The 18860-nt window shown below is 47.9% G+C and overlaps 2 protein-coding genes across 2 annotated transcripts in view; both read left to right on the top strand.

Annotated features, from left to right (window-relative positions):
- Positions 1–18860, top strand: part of COL23A1 (collagen type XXIII alpha 1 chain) — a 298820-nt gene that overhangs the window by 46799 nt on the left and 233161 nt on the right. The gene's annotated exons all lie outside the window — the stretch shown is intronic.
- On the top strand, positions 8778–11271 carry LOC116645301 (thymosin beta-4-like). Its single transcript, XM_032425409.1, has one exon. It carries the CDS (start codon positions 11029–11031, stop codon positions 11161–11163), a length of 135 nt encoding a protein of 44 aa, XP_032281300.1. The 5' UTR covers positions 8778–11028; the 3' UTR covers positions 11164–11271.

Here is an 18860-nt window from a genome sequence, read left to right as displayed (position 1 = left end):
AATGAGAGATCTGTCAGCTTTGCAATTGGGGAACCAGTGACCAGCTACCTCCACTGAGCCTTCTGCTCTGGCAGCAAAGTCGGGGACTGTCCAACCTTGTTGGTCACACATTCATTCCCTCCCTTTCCCTCTCTCTCTTCCTTCTGACCATCCATCTGTCCATCTGACATCCAGCGATCCATCTGAACATCTGACATCCATCCAGCTGTCCATGAATCCATGTCTGCATCCATCCACTCATCCATCTGTCCATCCATCCGTCTATCTGTCCATCCATTCACCCATATGTCCATCCATCCCTCTATCCATGCATGCATGCATGCATCCATCCATCATCCACTCATCCATCTATCCATCCATCTATCCATCCATCCATCCACCCACCCAGTGTGAGGCCTGGGCTTTGTTCTGACCCATTCTGCCCCGGAACTCCCAGTTTCCTCATCTACACAGTGACTGTGGGGGATGGGGGAGGGAGGGCGAAGATGATAAAGGAGCTGAAAAAGGTGTGCAGACTGCAGCATGCTGTCCCAGCATGGGGGCTGCCCTCGCTGAAAGTCTGAATCAGGAGAGAGCGAGTCGGGGCCTTGTCAGTAGCATGGGTGCTGCATTGAACACACTCTCCTTTTAGTTGAGGTGAACCGCTCAGCGGTGTCCTTCATTCGTGCTGCTTGGTGGTGGCCGGGTGGGGCTCTTTGTCCTCTTTGTCTGGACGGGCCTCGGGGAGCATTCTGACCCTTCCTGTTGTGTCTTTGATGTTGGGTTGTTGGAACTATGCACTCCTCTCCCACCCATCAGGGCCACAGGATTGCTTTTATCCGTTCATGCACCCCTACAACAATTCTCTATTAAGCACCCATTTGCCAGGGACCATTCTAACTACTGGGGATATGATACTGGGCTAAGGCATATATGGCGGCTACATCTAGCCATGCGTGCTGGACGCTTCGGCTGCTTCTTGACTGTGGGGATGGATGGATAGTTGGGGGCAGGGTACGGTTGCTGAGGTTCTCCACCCACTAGAGTCTCGGTCCCAGCTGAGTCCTGGCCCAGGGTCCAGCCACAGCCCATCACGGCCTCCTTCCGTCCTGAGCTTTGACGAGGGTGCACGCCCACTGGAGCCCTGCCCAGAGGCTCCTCTGTCCATGATAACAGACACTTTCCATGCACACAGCCCGGGACGGTTTAGCTTTGTATTCAGGGAGGCCCCCCGTGCCAGTTACTGCCAGCACACGGCACATCACACATCTGCATTCTTGTATGTAACTGCGATTATTTAGCATCCGAACAAGCGTGATATGCAGGGAGACCTGGTGGGCCAGGTGGGCACAGTCCCTGCCCTCATGGAGTATCTGGAGAGTCTGGGGGAGTGGTTGGGAGGGACACCCCATCCGGGCCGGAGGAGTCGGGACGCTGCCAAAGGGACATGGCACCTAAGTTGAGGGTAAGTAGGAATTGGGAAGATAGATGAAAGTCTTCCCCAGGCCGAGAAGACAGCACGTGGACAGTGAGAGAGCACGTGAGCGTTCCAGAAACTGAGAGTTGGTTCAGGATGGTTAAAAAGTAGGGTTTGTCCGTGAGTGTGGTGGGGAGGAGGGGGGCCCAGGGGTTAGCGGGAGAAGGGCAGGAAGGCCAAGCACAAGCCTGGAAAGAGGGTCCATGGACATTTAGATCATTTCGTCCTGCTACAACATGGTCAGGAGTCTGAACTTATCCTAAGAGCCAGGAAGTTAATGGGGAGTTTTCGGCCCAGGCATGCACTGAGCATGTGGGCATTTGAGTTGGATGAGGATGGATTTGAGGGGCCTGACCTCAGGCAGGGGCTGGGGTGCATTAGCAGCCTGCTCAGCAGTCTGGGGTGAGGGGAGTAGGGAGTAAATGATTCTTGAATACAGGTGTTCAGGAGCGGCATTGCTTGGGGCTTGGGTTTCATTAGCTATGGGAGGGGAGGGCAGGGAGGGCATGGGAGGTCTCTGGGGTTGCTGAGGACGCATGAGGGGAGCAGGTTGGGTAGAGTGGGGATCGGCCAGGGGGAGACTTCATGGTGGAGGTGCCCAGGATGCGGCTGGGAATTTGGTTCTGAGGCTCAGGATGGACAGCGACCGAAGCCGGGGAGGAAGTGAGATCCTGAAGAACCCACAAGAGGAAGGGGACCCTGGTTACCAGAAGGGTGCTGAAAAGGGGCCCACAGAGGAGGCAGCAGATGGAGCAGAGTGGGGAGGAAGGCCAGCCATGGAATGGAGGCCCTGCGTGAGCCGGTTACCAGGGGCAGGTGACAGCGAATGCTCAAACTGGATTTGGATATAAAACCTGGTGCGTGTTGTTTCTGGGGGAGCTGACTGAGGAACGGGTGGGAGGTGGGGAGGAAAGGAAGAGATTAGGCGGAGTGGGCAGCACCTGGAAGGGGCACGGGGTGCTGGGAGGTGCTCAAGAGGAAGGAGCAGTGAGTGTGCCTGCCAGCTGAGCAGTGGAGCCAGACCAGAGTATGGTATGGGGGTCCCAAAGAGGCAGGACGAGGTGGGGAAGGACAGGAGAGTGTCAGGAGGCTGAGAGCTGCCCCCCACCCATTGCTTCTGGTTCTTTGATGAAGGGAGAGGCAGGCTGAGAACCAGCAGAGGCTGGTGGAGCTGAATGGCCAAGAGGAGGAAGGCGTCCAGGCGTTGAGGGCCATAGGAGATTTGCGGGTCTGGCATGCCCCTTCCTTGCCGCCCCTTCCCTGCTGAGGCTGGTTACACCCCCTCCCCCCCCCCCAGAAACCTCCACACCAGTCCTGGACCCGTGTGGCTGCTGGGCAGACTTCTGCCCAAGGACAAGCTCACAGCAGGTGTTCGCTGGGTCCTGGTCCCGTCCCCACTAAGGTGGGCAGACAGCAGAAGGAGCCTGCGTGGGCATGGAGGCTGGGGTTGGGGGGCGCTGCTGCAGATGGGGCACGGAGAGGAGCAGAAGAGGCCCAGGGCAGTGTGGCTTCTAGAGGAAACGTCCCCTGTAGCAGATGTCCCCAGGAGGGCTGGCTGGGAGCTGAGCCCGGCCAGCCCTACAACACATCTGCAGCTCAGCCGCCTCCGAGAAGCTGGGTAGCACATGGCTCTGGGTGTCCATTAGAACAGGCAGCAACTTTCTTCTGCGTGGTGGAACAGTTTTTGCTTCAGAGTGAGTGATTTTATTTTCATTGGACTCTAGGGGGGAATAACTCTAAAAATTAGGAAACCTCGGCAGAAAACGCAAATGGGCCTCAGTTCCTTGGCTCGGCTTTGTTCCTGAAGATATAAGCCAAGCTCTGAAAATTCTGTCTTAATTTGAATTTACAGCCAGCGTGATACACTTGTGGGCGAGAGTGACCTGTGCTCTGGGAGGAGCTGGGATTCTGACTGCGAGGTGACCAGTGCCCTGGGCTGTGGTGTTTTTCCTTCCTTACATGTCAGTTACAAATACTGATGGTCTGTGCCGGGTCACACACCTGAATTCCCAAAGCATCTTCTTCATATGTTGCTGGGGGCAGTGGGCTCCTGTGTCTGTCTTCCTGCTGGGCTGTGAGGCCCAGGTCGGTTCCTGTCTGTAGCCCCAGCCCCAGCAGCCCCAGGATGTGGCGATGGATTTTGCATCAGTGGGTTGTTGGATGAACGAATGAATGCATAAAGAGGGAATAATCCGGCTCCTCGCAGGGAACCATGAGCTTCGGGGTGTGTTTCATGCCAGCTTTGGACCCTCTCAATCCAATCCAGGCCACATGCCACCACCAGAACCTTCTAGTGAAGCCCTGTCTTCACCCTCCCTCCTTTTCTCAGAGCCTTCAGTGGCTTCCTGTTTCTTCAACCTCAAGTCTAAATGTCAGCCTAGTGCACCTCTGGGGCTTCCACACCAGCCAGGATGGCCTCCTCCCTGCTCTCCAAACACAGGTGCTCATTCTGCCTCTGAGGCTTGATCCCTGGGTCCTTGAACCCAGAACACCCTGGGTCAGACAGCACAGGATTAAGGGTGCAGGCTATGGGTTAAGATTGCCTGGCTTCCAAATGTAAAATGGTGTAGCTACTATGGAACATGGTATGAATTACCATGTGATCCAGCTACTCCATTTCTGGGTCCATATCCAAAAGGGTGAAAAAAAGGAAGGTCTGGAAGAAGTATTTGTACACCCGTGTTCTTCACAGTGTTACTCACAGTAGCCCAAATGTGCAAGCAACCCAAGTGTCCAATCAATGGATGAATGGATCAACAAAATGCAGTCTATCCACACAAGGGCATGGAGTCAGCCTTAAAAAGGAAGGACATTCTGGGACACCCGGGGGGCTCAGTCGGTTGAGCGTCCGACTCTTGGTTTCGGCTTGGGTCATGATCTCAGGGTTGTGAGATTGAGCCCCATGTCAGCCTTCACGCTGGGCATGGAGCCTGCTTTGGATTCTCTCTCTCCCTCTCTCTCTTGCCCCTCTCCCTCTCCTCCCCTCACATGCTCACACACATCTGTGCACTATTTTTTTTTTAAGATTTTTTATTTATTTGACACACAGAAAGAGAGCGAGCGAGAGAGAGAGCACAAGCAGGGGGAGCAGCAGGCAGGGGAGAAGCAGGCTTCCGGCTGAGCAGGGAGCCTGATGCGGGGCTTGATCCCAGGACCCTGGGATCATGACCAGAGCCGAAGGCAGACGCTTAACCGACTAAGCCACCCAGGTGCCTTCTCTCTCTCTTAAAAAAAAAAAAAAAAGATGGTAAATTTTATGCCACATATATGTTACCGCAATTAAAGAAATAATTTTTTAAAAAGTGGAGGATGTTTGGAAAAGGTAAAAAGGTAAGTCAGAGAGAGAAGCCGTGAGAAGGACTCCACTGCTGACTTTGAAGATTGAGGGAGGGGGCCGTAAGCCAAGGAGCGCAGTGGCTTCTAGAGGCTGGGATCTGCTCTCATTTTACCGCCAGCATGAAAAGGGGGACCTCAGTGTGATAACAGGCGCTGAATTCTGCTGACACCCTGAATGAGGAGGCGGCAGATTCTCCTCCAGAGTCTCCAGAAAGGCACACAATGGGCCACACCTTGATTTTAGTCCGACGGGACACATACTGGACTTCTGACTCACAGAACACAAAAATAATTACTTTGTGTGGTTTCCAGTCACTAAAAAAAAAAAAAGACTGAATCCCAGCTCTCTCCCTTTCCAGCTGGGTGGCCTTGAAGAAGTTTCTCAAGCTCCTTTCTTCACTTTCTTTAGCGGTCAGTTGGGTGTCTACACACCTCGAGGATCCTGGTGAGGTTTAAATGAGTTCGTAGCCGGTGTTTTGTGCGGCACCTGGCATCACTGGGAGTCCCCACATGGCTTCTTACTGTTCTTGCTACTGCCATCCCTGCAGGCATCCTCCCTTGGGGCTCTCTTGCATGCTACCACCCTCTGGGGGCCCCACACCCCCATCACACCCTCTGGGACACGCGGGTCCTCCCCAGCTGGAGCTCCTGGAGCACAGTGTCCTCCTCCTTCATCCGCTCATCTTCTGGACCTTTCCATTGATCCCTTTTCCGTGGCACTCTGTGTACATAGCTATCTCTTCCCCACTGGGCAGGAGCTGTGTTAATTCACTGCAGGCACCTGCCACAGCATGGATACACAGGAAGTACCCGGTCAAGAAAGGTCCATGAATGATACTCTCTCAGACTGGGTATCATATATATGGTCCATGTATCTCTACATTTTAGATATACAGACAGATTCTTTCCTCTCAAAACACAATCACATGGTAAATATTCCGGCTTAAAATAGCTCAGTCGTCCACGACCATTCCTTCACATGATTAACTACGTAAGAGTCCACTGCAGGTGTGTGTGTGCCAAAATTTAAACAGTCTCCTACTGTTGGACACTTAGGCTGTTTCCAGTTTTCTGCTTATGTTATTTATAAGCGTTGAGCAGCCCTGCACACACACATTTTCTCTTCTACTTAATTTTCTTTTGACAGATTCCCAGAAGTGGATTTGCTGGGTCAAATGGTATGCACATTTATTTTTAAGTAGGCTCCATGCCCAGTGTGGAGCCCAACACGGGACTTGAACTCACGATCTTGAGATCCTGACCTGAGCTGAGATCAAGAGTCTGACACTCAACGAACTGAGCCAGCCAGGCGCCCCCCCCCCCACCTGCTATATGCACATTTGTAAAGCTTCAGTTACACATTGTATTTCCAAATTGCCTTCTCCAAAGGTTGTATCAATAGAGACTCCCACTAGGAATGTACAAGAGTGTCCATTCTCATTCTAGCAATGAGTGGTATCGATTAAAATTTTTGTAAATTTATTTTATTTTATTTATTTGAGAAAGAGAGAATGAGAGACAGAGAGCACGAGAGGGAAGAGGGTCAGAGGGAGAAGCAGACTCCCTGCTGAGCAGGGAGCCTGATGTGGGACTCGATCCTGGGACTCCAGGATCATGACCTGAGCTGAAGGCAGTCGCTTAACCAACTGAGCCACCCAGGCGCCCCTGTAAATTTTTTTAAAGATTTTATTTATTTGACAGAGAGAGACAGAGAGAGAGAGGGAACACAAGCAGGGGGAGTGGGAGAGGGAGAAGCAGGCTTCCCACGGAGCAGGGAGCCTGATGCGGGGCTCGATCCCAGGACCCTGGGATCATGACCTGAGCCAAAGGCAGACGCTTAACGACTAAGCCACCCAGGCACCCCTGTAATTTTTACCTTAAAACACTGGTAGGATATAACTGAGATCTGAGATGAGAACATGTATGAATCATTGCCATGTTTGAGGAATGTTCAACATGACCATGGGATTTAATTTCTCCCTCTGAGGAAAGTAGCAGTATCCCCATTTGGTAGATGGAGGAGGCTCAGGAACTGGTCAAGGGTCATGGAAGGCAGGGGTCACTGCAGATCAGGGGACCCATGGGTCACCAGTGAGGGTGACTGGGCCCCCCTCACTGCTCCTACAACCACAGGAGGGAGGTGAACTGGGGCTCCCTATGAGCAAAGTGCTAAAGATAGGGTTGGTATGTGGGCTAAACACACTCTTTAATGCCCTCCATCCCACTGGCAATCTGCAAATAAAGACTTATTTTAGTGGGGGTTGGGGATGAATGAATGACAGCTTGCAGCTACAGATTATAAATGAATGTCTTCTCGTTCAAGATGGTGCTTTCCAGCCTTGGGGCCTCCTTTGCTGCCGAGAACTTCTTGGCGCCAAGACCTCAGTTATTAATTCAAATGTCATATAACTGTCAGGTCCCACGTAACAGCATTATGGGGGAACCCACTAAGAAAATGGGCTTAGATCTCTTCCTAAGTGCATCGTCCCAGGGTGATCTCCAAATCTACTTTTAGTGTCACTTAAAAGTTTTCTTTGTAATCCAATGAAAAGTTGGCAAAATGAAAAATTGGGGGAAAAATGAGTACGGGAAATGAAATCCAATTTTACCATTTTAAGAGTGATTTCTAGTTTTTTGTTCCTTTTCAAAAAGTTCTTGTTTATGTATATTAGTTATAGTCAGGAGCGTATGTTATTTTGTGTTTTTATTTTCTTACCTAATATTGAATACGCATTTTTTCTATGTTTGAATACAGCCATCTTAATTATTTCAAATGGCTCCATGGTCATCCATCAAATGGATGTGCCCTAGTTAATTGTTTGGCGTTTAGATTATGTCCACGTTTCGCAGTTATATATCATGACTCTTCATACAAATAAACCCTTCCTTTTGCTTAAGGTGAAGTGTAAAGTCCCAGGAGTGGGCCTTCTGGAAACCTCTGTTTGTTTCATACTGCATGTTGCCATTGTGTTTTGTGAAAGACCTGTGTTTCAGCACCATCTCTCCAGCACTGGGTATCATCATGCAAAAGAAAAAGCAGTTTCCTTTTTACTATCTCTGGGAACAGAAAATATGGATTTACTTATGCTCTTTTGAAATATTGATCATAACATTTTCTCGTAAGTAGGGTCTTGAAAGGCGTGCTTAGAACATGCTCACAGTGTAAATGATCATGTGTTTGAGTATCTCTTGTGTGTGGGGAACCAGCTAGTGAGCACTAAAGGCACGTGGTAAGTCATGGTCTCTGTCCCCCGAGAGCTTTCCAGGAGCTGTCTGCAACCTCAGGATCCTAGAAGATGTAGAAAGTTTCAGAAGAAGATATGATACAAGGTTTACACAGTGGCTGAAGAAAAGAACAGGCAAACTATCACAAAGCACGTAATTAATCATCCAAGGAATGGTCCAGAGAGTGGCTGTTTAAAGCGTGTTGAGGATGACTTCAGGTTTGGGGTGGTCAGAGAAAGCTTTAGGCGTGGGGAGGGATGGTGCTACGCCTTCAATGATGGTCAGCACTCCGTGGCCAGATGGAAAGGTCAGAGCATTTCCAGCAGGGGTGTGGAGGTGGGAGAGCCTAATACAGATAAGGTCAGAGCTGGGAGCAGCCTTGGAGGTCACCCAGAGCCCTGCTTCTTAAACTTCAATGTGCCAAACATGGATGGGGGTCTTGTTCAAATGCAGGTTCTCATCCAGGAGGTCTGGTGTGGGGCCTGGGATGCTGCATTTTGAACAAGGTCCCAGAAACTGCTGTGATTCATCCATGGGGTAACAGGGGATCTAGACGAATCCTCTCTTTTTAAACTTGGGGAAATTGGGGGTGCCCAGGTGGCTCAGTCATTAGGCATCTGCCTTCGGCTCGGGTCATGATCCCAGAGTCCTGGGATCGAGCCCCGCATTGGGCTCCCTGCTCGGCGGGAAGCCTGTTTCTCCCTTTCCCACTCTCCCTGCTTGTGTCCCCTCTCCCGCGGTCTCTCTCTGTGTCAAATAAATAAATTTAAAAAAATAAATAAAGTTGGGGAAACTGAGTCCCAGCTTGGGAAAGGGTCTTGGTCCAACATCATGGAGCTTGGCGGCAGCTGCAGGAAAATTACAAACAGTTTGAACCACAGCTGACGACTCACTTAGGAGATATTAGGATATGAGGTTGGAACTGTTGGAGAAAAGTAAAGAAATTATTTATGGCATGTATTCTCAATGCCAGGCACTTGACCTACTTTATCTCACTTACTCTTCATGACACCCCTGCATAAGAAGGAACTTGCTTTTTATTTTCCTGAAGGAAAACTGAGCCTCTGACAGCCAAAGCAGCTTGCCTAAGGTCGAATTAGTATTCCCTTTGAGGCCATTCCAGCCCCATGCTCATGCTCTTTCACCATGTCACCCCACTACCTTCAGTGTCATCTAAGATGTCAAAATATTTGCCCCCAGGCACTCTGGCTTTGTTTAACTTTTGTTCCACTTTGGCATCTGAAATGTATTTTAAAACGCTCCAAGTAACTTCCACTTATGGAAGGGTGGAGGAGAAGTATTTTTCCCTGTTCTCCTGCTAAGAACGACTAAAAGCCATGGACATTATTTTTAATACAAACATAAGAAGGCTGAGAAGGTAGAGAGAAGGCAGGCCCCCTAGGGACCTCAGGACACAAGGAATGACATCGTGGTGAGTTCTTAACAAAAGCCTGCTCCCAGTAGCCAGAGAACCCAGAAAGGGGGAGCCTAGCAAGATAGAAAAGTTTCAATGATAACTGCTTAACTCCTGCCAAAGAACTCTCCCCCTGCCTCCGCCTTTGCCATGGTTTCAGTGGAGCTCCCTGAAGAGCGGCCCCTCCTAGCCAGGGTGGGGTCAGTGGAAGCCTGGGGGGGGGGGGGTGGAACTCCTGCTCCCACCTATAAGTATCTTCCTTCAGGGGACAACAAAGGCCAAGTGGGGAACCTACCCATCTACCCCCCACCTGGCAGTGATGAGGTGGTACCTCCCTTCTCCTGCCAGCGTGGTAGAAGGGGAGCCAGCTATAAAATGGAAGATTTAATTAAATAAGATCTAGAGTCTCGTAATATAATATTCAAAATATATGGGTTTTTATATGGTGGCTAAGTGAATTTAAATAAAAAGATGTGTGGGGTTTTTACTGACAACCACTCATCATAACAAGAACCAGGAAAATTACAACCTGAATGAGGAAAGACAGTGCCCCACACCAAGATGGCAGAGATGTTAGAATGATCTATAGGAAGAAAACAATTTGAAGTTTATTTTTAGTAATCTCCACACCCAACATGGGCTCGAACTCATGATCCTGAGATCAAGAGTCGCACGCTCTTCCAACTGAGCCAACCAGGTACCCCATAGAAGAAAACAATTTGAATGAGAGTAGATATCTCGTCAGAAATCATGGAGCCAGAACGAAGTGGCATTACAGTTTTCAAGCGCTTAAAGAACTGTTAACCCAGAATCCTATACTGAAAATATCCTTCAGGAATGAAAGGGAAATCAAGACATTTTCAGATGAAGGAAAACTAATAGAATTTGTTGCCACCAGACTTACACTAAATGTATTGCTAAAGGAAATCCTCTAAAGAAAAGAAATAATAAAAGAAGGAATCTTGGAACATCAGGAAAGAGGAAAGACCAATGGAACAAATTTTAAAAATGGATAAATATGATACATTTTCCTTCTCTCTAATTTTCCAAATTCAATAGCTGAAGCAAAAATTTTAACACTGTCTGATGTGGTTCTATAAATGTATGTAGAGGAAATAGTTAAGACAATTACATGATAAGCGGGAGGAGGGTAAAGGGACTTAAAGGGAGGGAAGTTTTCTACACTTGGTAAAATGACACCACCAGTAGACTGTGATGTTACGTGTATATAATGTAATACCTAGAGCAACCACTGAAAAAGCTATGTAAAGAGAAGCACTCAAAAACACTAGAGATATACCAAAATGGAATTGTAAAAAGATGTTCACATAACCCAAAGGAAGGCAGGAAAATAGAAAAAGAAAAAAATCGAACAGAATTAAAATGAAAATGACACACTTAAGCTCTAACGTATTAATAATTACATTAAATGTAAATGGTCTAAATATGCCAATTAAAAGAGATGATCAGAGCGGATTATAAAAACAGGACCCAACTATAAGCTGTTTAGAAAACCTCACTTCAGGCATTCGGCGGCGGCCACTGAGCGGGCCGGACTTCACTTGCACGTGCACCTCACTCCACTTCCTCTGCAACCATGTCTGACAAACCTGATATGGCTGAGATTGAGAAATTCGATAAGCCGAAATTGAAGAAGACAGAAACACAAGAGAAAAATCCACTGCCTTCAAAAGAAATGATTGAACAGGAGAAGCAAGCAGGTGAATCGTAGTGAGGTGCGCGCCGCCAGTATGCACTGTACATTCCACAAGCATTGCCTTCTTATTTTACTTCTTTTAGCTGTTTAACTTTGTAAGATGCAAAGAGGTTGGATCAAGTTTAAATGACTGTGCTGCCCCTTTTCACATCAAAGAATCTGAACTACTGACCAGGAACGCCAAGCCTCCTTTCCATCTGCCTGTCTGGCTGGCAGGGAAGGAAAATAACTTGTATGCTGGTGAAGGAAGAAGCTGGGTGGGACGACCAGTAAAAACTAAGTTGGTCCAAGGTATCTGGCAGGCTGTACAATGCAGTTTAATCAGAGTGCCATTTTTTTCTTTGTATGATTTTAATTACTGGAATGCACAATTTTTAAATATGCAAATAAAAAGTTTAAAATGTGAAAAAAAAAAAGAAAAAAGAAAACCTCACTTCAAATATAAGAATATAGGTAGGCTGAAAGTAAAAGGATGGAGAAAGATATATCATGCAAACTCTGATCAAAGAAAGCAGGAGTGGCTATATTAATTTCAAATTAAGTAGACTTCAGAGCAAAACATTACTTTGGACAGGGATATTATATAACGATAAAAGGGTCTATCCAGCAGGAAGAGATTAAAAAGATCCTAATGTGTATGGTCCAAACAAAAGACCTGCAAAAAAATGTGAAGCAACAATGGAAAAACCTGAAAAGCGAACCAGACAAATTCACAATTACTGCTGTAAATGGAGGAAGGCGCTGGAGCAGTTCTGTATCTTGATTGCAGCGGTGGTTATGCTGATCTACACCTGTGATAAAATGGCACAGAAGCGCACACACACACAGTGCACTGGTGTCAACTTCTTGGTTTTGAGATTGCACTATAGTTAAGATGAAACCCGGGGGAAAACTGGGCGAAGGGTGCTAGAGACTTCTCTGTACTATTTGTAACCTCCTGTGAATCTCTAATTATTTCAAAGTAAAAAGTTTAAAAAAAAAAAAGCCTCCAAGTAGCAAAGTCCAGTTTCTCAATCTCACCTCCCCCCCTTCCTCTGCTACCACCCCCACCAGCTCCAAGCCAGACATACACAGCTGACCCTTTTGCCTTGCTCAGCACAAGCTGTTATATGGTATGTTTCAATTTGGGCACCCAGTGAAAGTTCACTGGTTGATTCAGTGTGGAAAAGTGGCATTGAGCAAAAACATGGGGGCATGAAAGGTGGGACTTCTAGGGCAAAGGAGGCTTCAGAAACCAAAGATACCGGGTGACAGCTGGGACCTGTGAGGGACATGGAGGCCCCGGAGTAAAACGCAGATGCCAGTTAAGGCCCACACTTAGCAATGGAGAGCATGCCTGTGAGGACATCTTGCAGATTGTGAAGGTCCTGAGTAATGTTAGCTGTGAACTTGATGACAGGGGAAGACGGGGTCTCCAACCTGCACCCAGGAAGGCTGAGTCTCTGACATGACCGTCAACTTATTTGCATGCTCCTATCAATTCTGACATCACCTGGCTAATGATTATCCAGGTGAGAACGCCCTGTTCTTCCCCAGAATCTGGAACTCAGTCTTCCAGTTGAGAAGGTAGGTTTGTTCAGGTGATGGATGGGTGTCAGCCCACAGGTCTTGCTTTAGTTAACGCTATAAAAGAGGCTGACTGCTACCTTTCCTCTGGACTTTCCCACATGCTTTTCTCTCTGCTGGAAAGTCTTTCCTTATCCCCCTAGTTACTAAGCTTCGGACCTGAGGATTCCTCTGTCATTGCCAACCTTGATGTAAATGAGAACCCAATTTAAGCTGGCTTAGTCAGAAAAGGGATTTTTTTTTCAGCTCACCTGACTGAAATCCCCAGTATCCAAGCGACCGTGTTGGGAGTCTGTCCTCCTCCATCTCTGAGTTCAGATTTCTTCATGCTCTCCCTCTCCATGTGTTGGCCTCTGGCAGCTCCACACTTATATCCAACCAGATCAACACCCTGGTGGAAAATGAGTCTCTTTTCTAGTACACCCTAGTGAGCGCCAGGGCTGACTCTCATTGGTTGCACTGGGTCATGTGCCTATCCTTGAGCCAATCATTGAGTCCCTGAAAGGCCACACCTGGGTCTTGTGCACATCCTGAGGGTGGGGCGTTGGTGCAGCTCCATTGGTTGAGAATGGAAAACTGGGGAGTGCTTTACACAAGAAAGAGGGTCAGCAGGGGCGCCTGGGTGGTTCAGCCGTTTAGCGTCTGCCTTCGGCTCAGGTCATGATCCCAGGGTCCCGGGATCGAGCCCCACATCGAGCCCCGCATCGGGCTCCTTGCTTAGTGGGAAGCCTGCTTCTCCCTCTCCCACTCGCCCTGCTTATGTTCCCTCTCTCGCTGTCTCTCTCTCTCTGTCAAAAAATAAATAATAAAAATCTTTAAAAAAAAAAAAGAAGAAGAAGAAGAAGGGTCAGCAGGGTGGGCGAATCAAGCGCTGACTCCTGCACCTCCCCTAATCCCCAGGCAGGGTGGGTGAGCCGCCACTTTGTGCTCCAACTGCTGTGTTCTATACTTCTGGTAGCACTCAGCACCCTATTCAGCAACTAAAATTTTACATCTCTCTCTCTCTCTCTCTCTCTCTCTCTTTCTAGATAGTGAGCTTTGGAAAGTACTAGGCAATAAACAATTAAAACAAAATGGAAAACAAAAAGCAACAGCACACATTTGATTCTACTGTGTTCCGGGCCTTTTAAACATGTTATTTTTAAAAACACAGTGACTCGTTTGGAACTGTGAACTAGATACTCTTCTTATCCCCATTTTACAGATGAGGAGGCTGAGGTTTGGAATGTTAAGTGACCAGCCAAAGGTTTCATGATGAAAAATGAAGATCCAACTTGGAGTCTCTCCAAAGAATGAAAGGAGACATGAGCAAGGCTGTATTTTGCAGCACTGTTAGCAAAGCCAGTGGTGGAGGATCCCCCAAGGATCCATCCAGAGAGGAATGGCACATTTGCACAGTAGTGTAGGGTGGAGCTGTAAGAGGGAACTGGGGAGGTCTTTTTTTTTTTAATTTAAAGATTTTATTTATTTATTAGAGAGCACAAGCAGGGCGAGGGGTGGGGGAGGAGAAGGAGAGGGAGAAGCAGACTCCCCACTGAGCAGGGAGCCTGATGCAGGGCTCGATCCCAGGACCCTGGGATCATGACCTGATCCAAAGGCAGATGCTTAATGGACTGAGCCACCCAGGTGCCCCATGGGGAGGTCTTTATATCCCTGAAGTATTGTCAGGATATATTGCAAACTGAGGAAGACCAAGTACAGAACCGTGTATAGTACGCTGCCTTCTATATTAGAGAAGGGGGGGGATGGGAATATACATACATATCTGCTTATATTTCAAAAAAGAAGCAATAGAAGAATAAACCACAGGTTTACAAGCCAAACAATGTACCTTGCTTCCTAAGTTGGCTTTGGACCCATGTAAACATTTTCCATAACTAAAAATGAAAATTAAACCCAAAAGAATAAAAGCTGCCTCGTAACATTGAAAACAAACCGAAACAAACAGTCCTGTAATTGATGGCATAATCTCACGGAGAATTGTTTCAAGGGACTTTGAAACAATTTGCCCATTTCACGTGGGACCAAGACGAGAATAACCACAAATAGAACCTAAACTGCCCTCAGCAGTCATTGTTGGTAATCAAAGTGGTATTGTTTTGGAACTATTATATATACAAAGATACACATTTAACCATGAATAGTTATATTCATGTCTTTGGGAACCAGGGTTTTCATTGTAAGGGAAGGCGTGCAGATATAAAATCCTGGAAATTAAGTAAATCTTGTCGTGAATGAGAATTGGAAACTGTAGCAGAAAGTACCCGCTTTATTCCACAAGCCATGACATTATTGTTATTAGGAGCAACCTCAGCCCCGCACCGCAACTCCCGCCTTGGGTCAGACCCTCCTTCCAACCTCCCACGGAACCTCCGTTTCCCCACTGGTCCGCCTGGTCCTCTTTGTGCAGCACAGTCTAGGTGGACGTTCTTTGGCTGGATGGGGCGAAGACGTATTTCCAAAGTCTGTTTGGAGGATGTGCCCCTGGGCCACCTGGTTTTCCTGATCAAGGCCCCCCCGGGGCGCAGGCGCCACCCGCTGAGCACGTATGGAACACCCAGGAAGCCTGAGGCCTCCAACAACTGTCAGTCATTCGATCAGGCTGGAAAGCTGTCCTTGTTGAAGCCCGAAACCCCCTCAGGCTGAGTGCCGACTGCCAGGACAGGCATCGGCCCTGGGGAGTGACATGGTCATTCTGTCCTGGTCCAGAAACAGGCCTTTGCTGTTTTGTTTTGTTTTGTTTTTTTCTAAATCTCTCTTTGTTTATTTGTTCAACCCAGCTTCTCAAATCCTTCAGCAGACCTGGCCTCCCATGTGCTTCGCAGGGTCTGGGTGGGCCTGTCCCGTCAGAGGCCCCATTCAGGGTCTGAAGCCATGGACTTGAGGGACCATCTTCACTGGGGCATCTGTGAGACTCCGCGTAGGGTCACAGCCTGCTAGGCTTGCTGGCCCCTCGTGCCCTTCTTGGGGCAGGGGGGCAGAAAATGAATACACTTAGCAAAGAGGTCACCCAGTGGTGGTCATCCCATGTTTGTGGGGCCTGCCTCTTGTTTTAAAAAGCTTGGAGCCAAGATTTGTAAATCCACAGCCCTCAGATTTCTAATTTCCCTTGAAAAGTCGGAACATCCGCTAACCCCCAGGCCATTCCTGCTTGGCCATACTTGGCTGGGGCAGTCACGGCTGCCCATGTTTTGGCCACAGATCCTACAACCAACTCATGTCATGTTGTGCATGTTGAGGCATATGTATAATACAGACAAGGTGCCTCACCCCCACGGATGCATTTGCTTCACTCAGTGGGGGACTAGCCTGGCCCCAGGGGGCATTTGAGTTTTTGATCTTTGCTCCAGGATCAGGGCTATAGGTCCTCCTGACCTCGCAAACACTCCCAGTCCACTTACCTGTCATCAGCTGTCACCACCACCCACTGAGATTCCAGCCTTTTGTCTGTGCCCTCCGCCCTTGACCTTGCACCTTGCTCTCCACCTGGGAGGTGGCCCTTCTTCCACTCTGGACCCCGCCGGCCCCACCCCATGCCTTTCGCTATCCTCCCCAGCGCCTGTGCTCCACCTGCCCCGAGGCGGGCAGTATAGTGGTGCCCAGGCCATTTCTCCTGACCCACCCCACTGCCCCACTGTCCACAGTCCCAGACCCAGCAGTTGACCCTTTTATCAAGGGAAAGTAGATTAAAAAAAAAAATGATCATTTGAAAACTCCAGAGCAGTAAACTGACCTCTCTGTCCAACTCAGCAGTTTTTTTATACTCTTACTCCTTGCCCCAACTCAAAAGTATCCGATGGGGGAAGTGGTATGGGAAATTGTGGAATATGCAGAACAGAAAACATGTGGATCATTTCATCGTTCCAGTGAAAAGATTCTAGGAGCTCTAGCTGGTATCAGCCTGAAATGTCCTTTCTCAGGTAAGATCTTTTTCTTTCACACCTTTTCATATATAGTACTTGATACCATGCAAATGTCAACGGTTGAGTTATAAAGCATAATAACATAATGAACACCCAAGGACCTGCTTCCCAAATCCAGAGCCCGAACACAAATGAAAGCTTGCCGCAGTCCTCTCCTGAGTTAGCCCATTCCTCTGCCCACCCCGCCTCAGCTGCTTGTTACCCTGAATTTATCGTTCCCCTTTCCCCTCTTCCTTTGAACTCTTTACTTTGAAATAATTTCAAATTTACAGAAAATTTGTGAAAGTAAGAAGAATACAAAGAACGCCCATATAGACTTTACCTTGATTCACTTACTGTTAACATTTTACCCCATTATCTTTATCATATGATCTCATTCTGTCTGCCCCTTCCTACACACACACACACACACACACACACACACACTTATACACATACATACATAGTATTTTGGGGACCATTTGAGGCTGTCATGTCTCCCCTAAATACTTGAGTGCGTATTTATTTCCTAACGATAGGAATATCCTCTCACTCAAACCACATTACAATTGTTAACTTTATTTATGTATTTTTAAAGATTTTATTTATTTGACAGAGAGAAACAGGGAGAGAGAGAGCACAAGCAGGGGGAGGGGCAGAGGGAGAGGGAGAAGCAGACTCCCTGCTGAGGAGAGAGCCCGATGCAGGGCTCGATCCCAGGACCCTACGATCATGACCTGAGCCGAAAGCAGCTGCTTAATCGACTGAGCCACCCAGGCACCCCTACAATTTTTAACTTTAATAAATTGACTGAATATTGCCCTTTATAGCATTTTTCCCCCCTCCAGTACTGGATCCAGCTGTATGTCTCCTTAGCATCATTTAATCTGGAACATTTCCACAGACTTTGTATTTCATACCATTGACATTTTGGAAAATTTTCTCTCCCTCCTTCCTCCCCTTTTAAAAAAAATAGAACGCTGGGCACCTGGGTGGCTCAGTCGTTAAGCGTCTGCCTTTGGCTGAGGTCATGATCCCGGGATGCCGGGATCGGGCCCCGCATCTGGCTCCCTGCTCAGCGGGAGGCCCGCTTCTCCCTCTCCCACTCCCCCTGCTTGTGTCCCCTCTCTCGCTGTGTCTCTCTCTGTCAAATAAACAATAAAATCTTTTTAAAAATAAATAAATAAATAATTAAAAAAACAGAACGCTCCTTGTTTTGAGTTGGAGTGGTTGTTTCCTGGGTCTGAATGTGCTCTTCTGTGACTTAACGTTGTATTTTTAAGGCTCAGCACGTAGAGCCCTAACTCCTTTGTCGTCCGTCCTGAATCCCGCCCCAGGGTGTGCATGCACTACCATTTATTTGCACATCGAGGGATAGTAATAGGTGTTTCTAGTCTTTTGTTCTTGTGCACAGTGCTGCTAGGAACATCGTCCCTGTGCATGTCTGTTGGTGCGCATGCGCGAGTTTCTTTCGGGTTGGGGGGTGTATCCAGCAGAGGCATTGCTGGACCATCAACCCTGTGAATGTTTGGCTTTTCAAGATCATCCCAAATTGTTTTCCAAAGCGGATGTGTCTTATCCTCCACGAGCAATGAGTAAGAGCGCCTGTGAACTTTGGTTTCTTTGGGCACCTAGTGTATAAATAGTGTATAATAGATAAATTATTGTCTTGTGATGTTTTTCATGAGCCTTTCTCTGATGACTGATGGCGATGAGCATCTTTTCGTGTTTTTTGAGCATATGTGTGCCATTTCTTGTGAAACAGTAGTAGTAGTAATAGTGATAATCATTAGAATACCACCTCGTTTACAACTTACTATGCGTGAGAAACTGTTTTAAGCAATGCACAGCATTTAATCCTAAAAACAACCTAATGAGATAGGTACTTCTATTACCCTCTTTTCTATTTATGGATATTGCCCATTTTCCTATCAGATTGTCTTTTTCTTCCAACAAGTCCTGAGTCCTTCACATGTTCTGGTTCTTTAGCTGGTTTTCTTGACATTGCCCTGGCAGGGGAAGGGGAGAGTGCCCAGTGAGGGTGGAAGTCCAGGTCCCCCACTGTGCCTCTGACGACACCTGAGGGGGTCTCCATGTGACTGCTGGGGGTGGTGTGGGAGTTCTGGCAGCCTGTTTGGCCTCCAGTAATACCCCAAGTGGTGCTTCATTACTGACCTGCTGGGGTGAAAGTCCCGGCCCCCTACTTGGCCCTCTCTGAAACCATCCCAGCAGAGGTATTAGGAT

The sequence above is a fragment of the Phoca vitulina genome, unplaced genomic scaffold, assembly GCF_004348235.1.
Source record: "Phoca vitulina isolate PV1807 unplaced genomic scaffold, GSC_HSeal_1.0 scaffold32, whole genome shotgun sequence".
Lineage (NCBI taxonomy): Eukaryota > Metazoa > Chordata > Mammalia > Carnivora > Phocidae > Phoca > Phoca vitulina.
The sequence above is the reverse complement of the archived record's forward strand: the minus strand, read 5'-3'. Positions and strand labels throughout refer to the sequence as shown.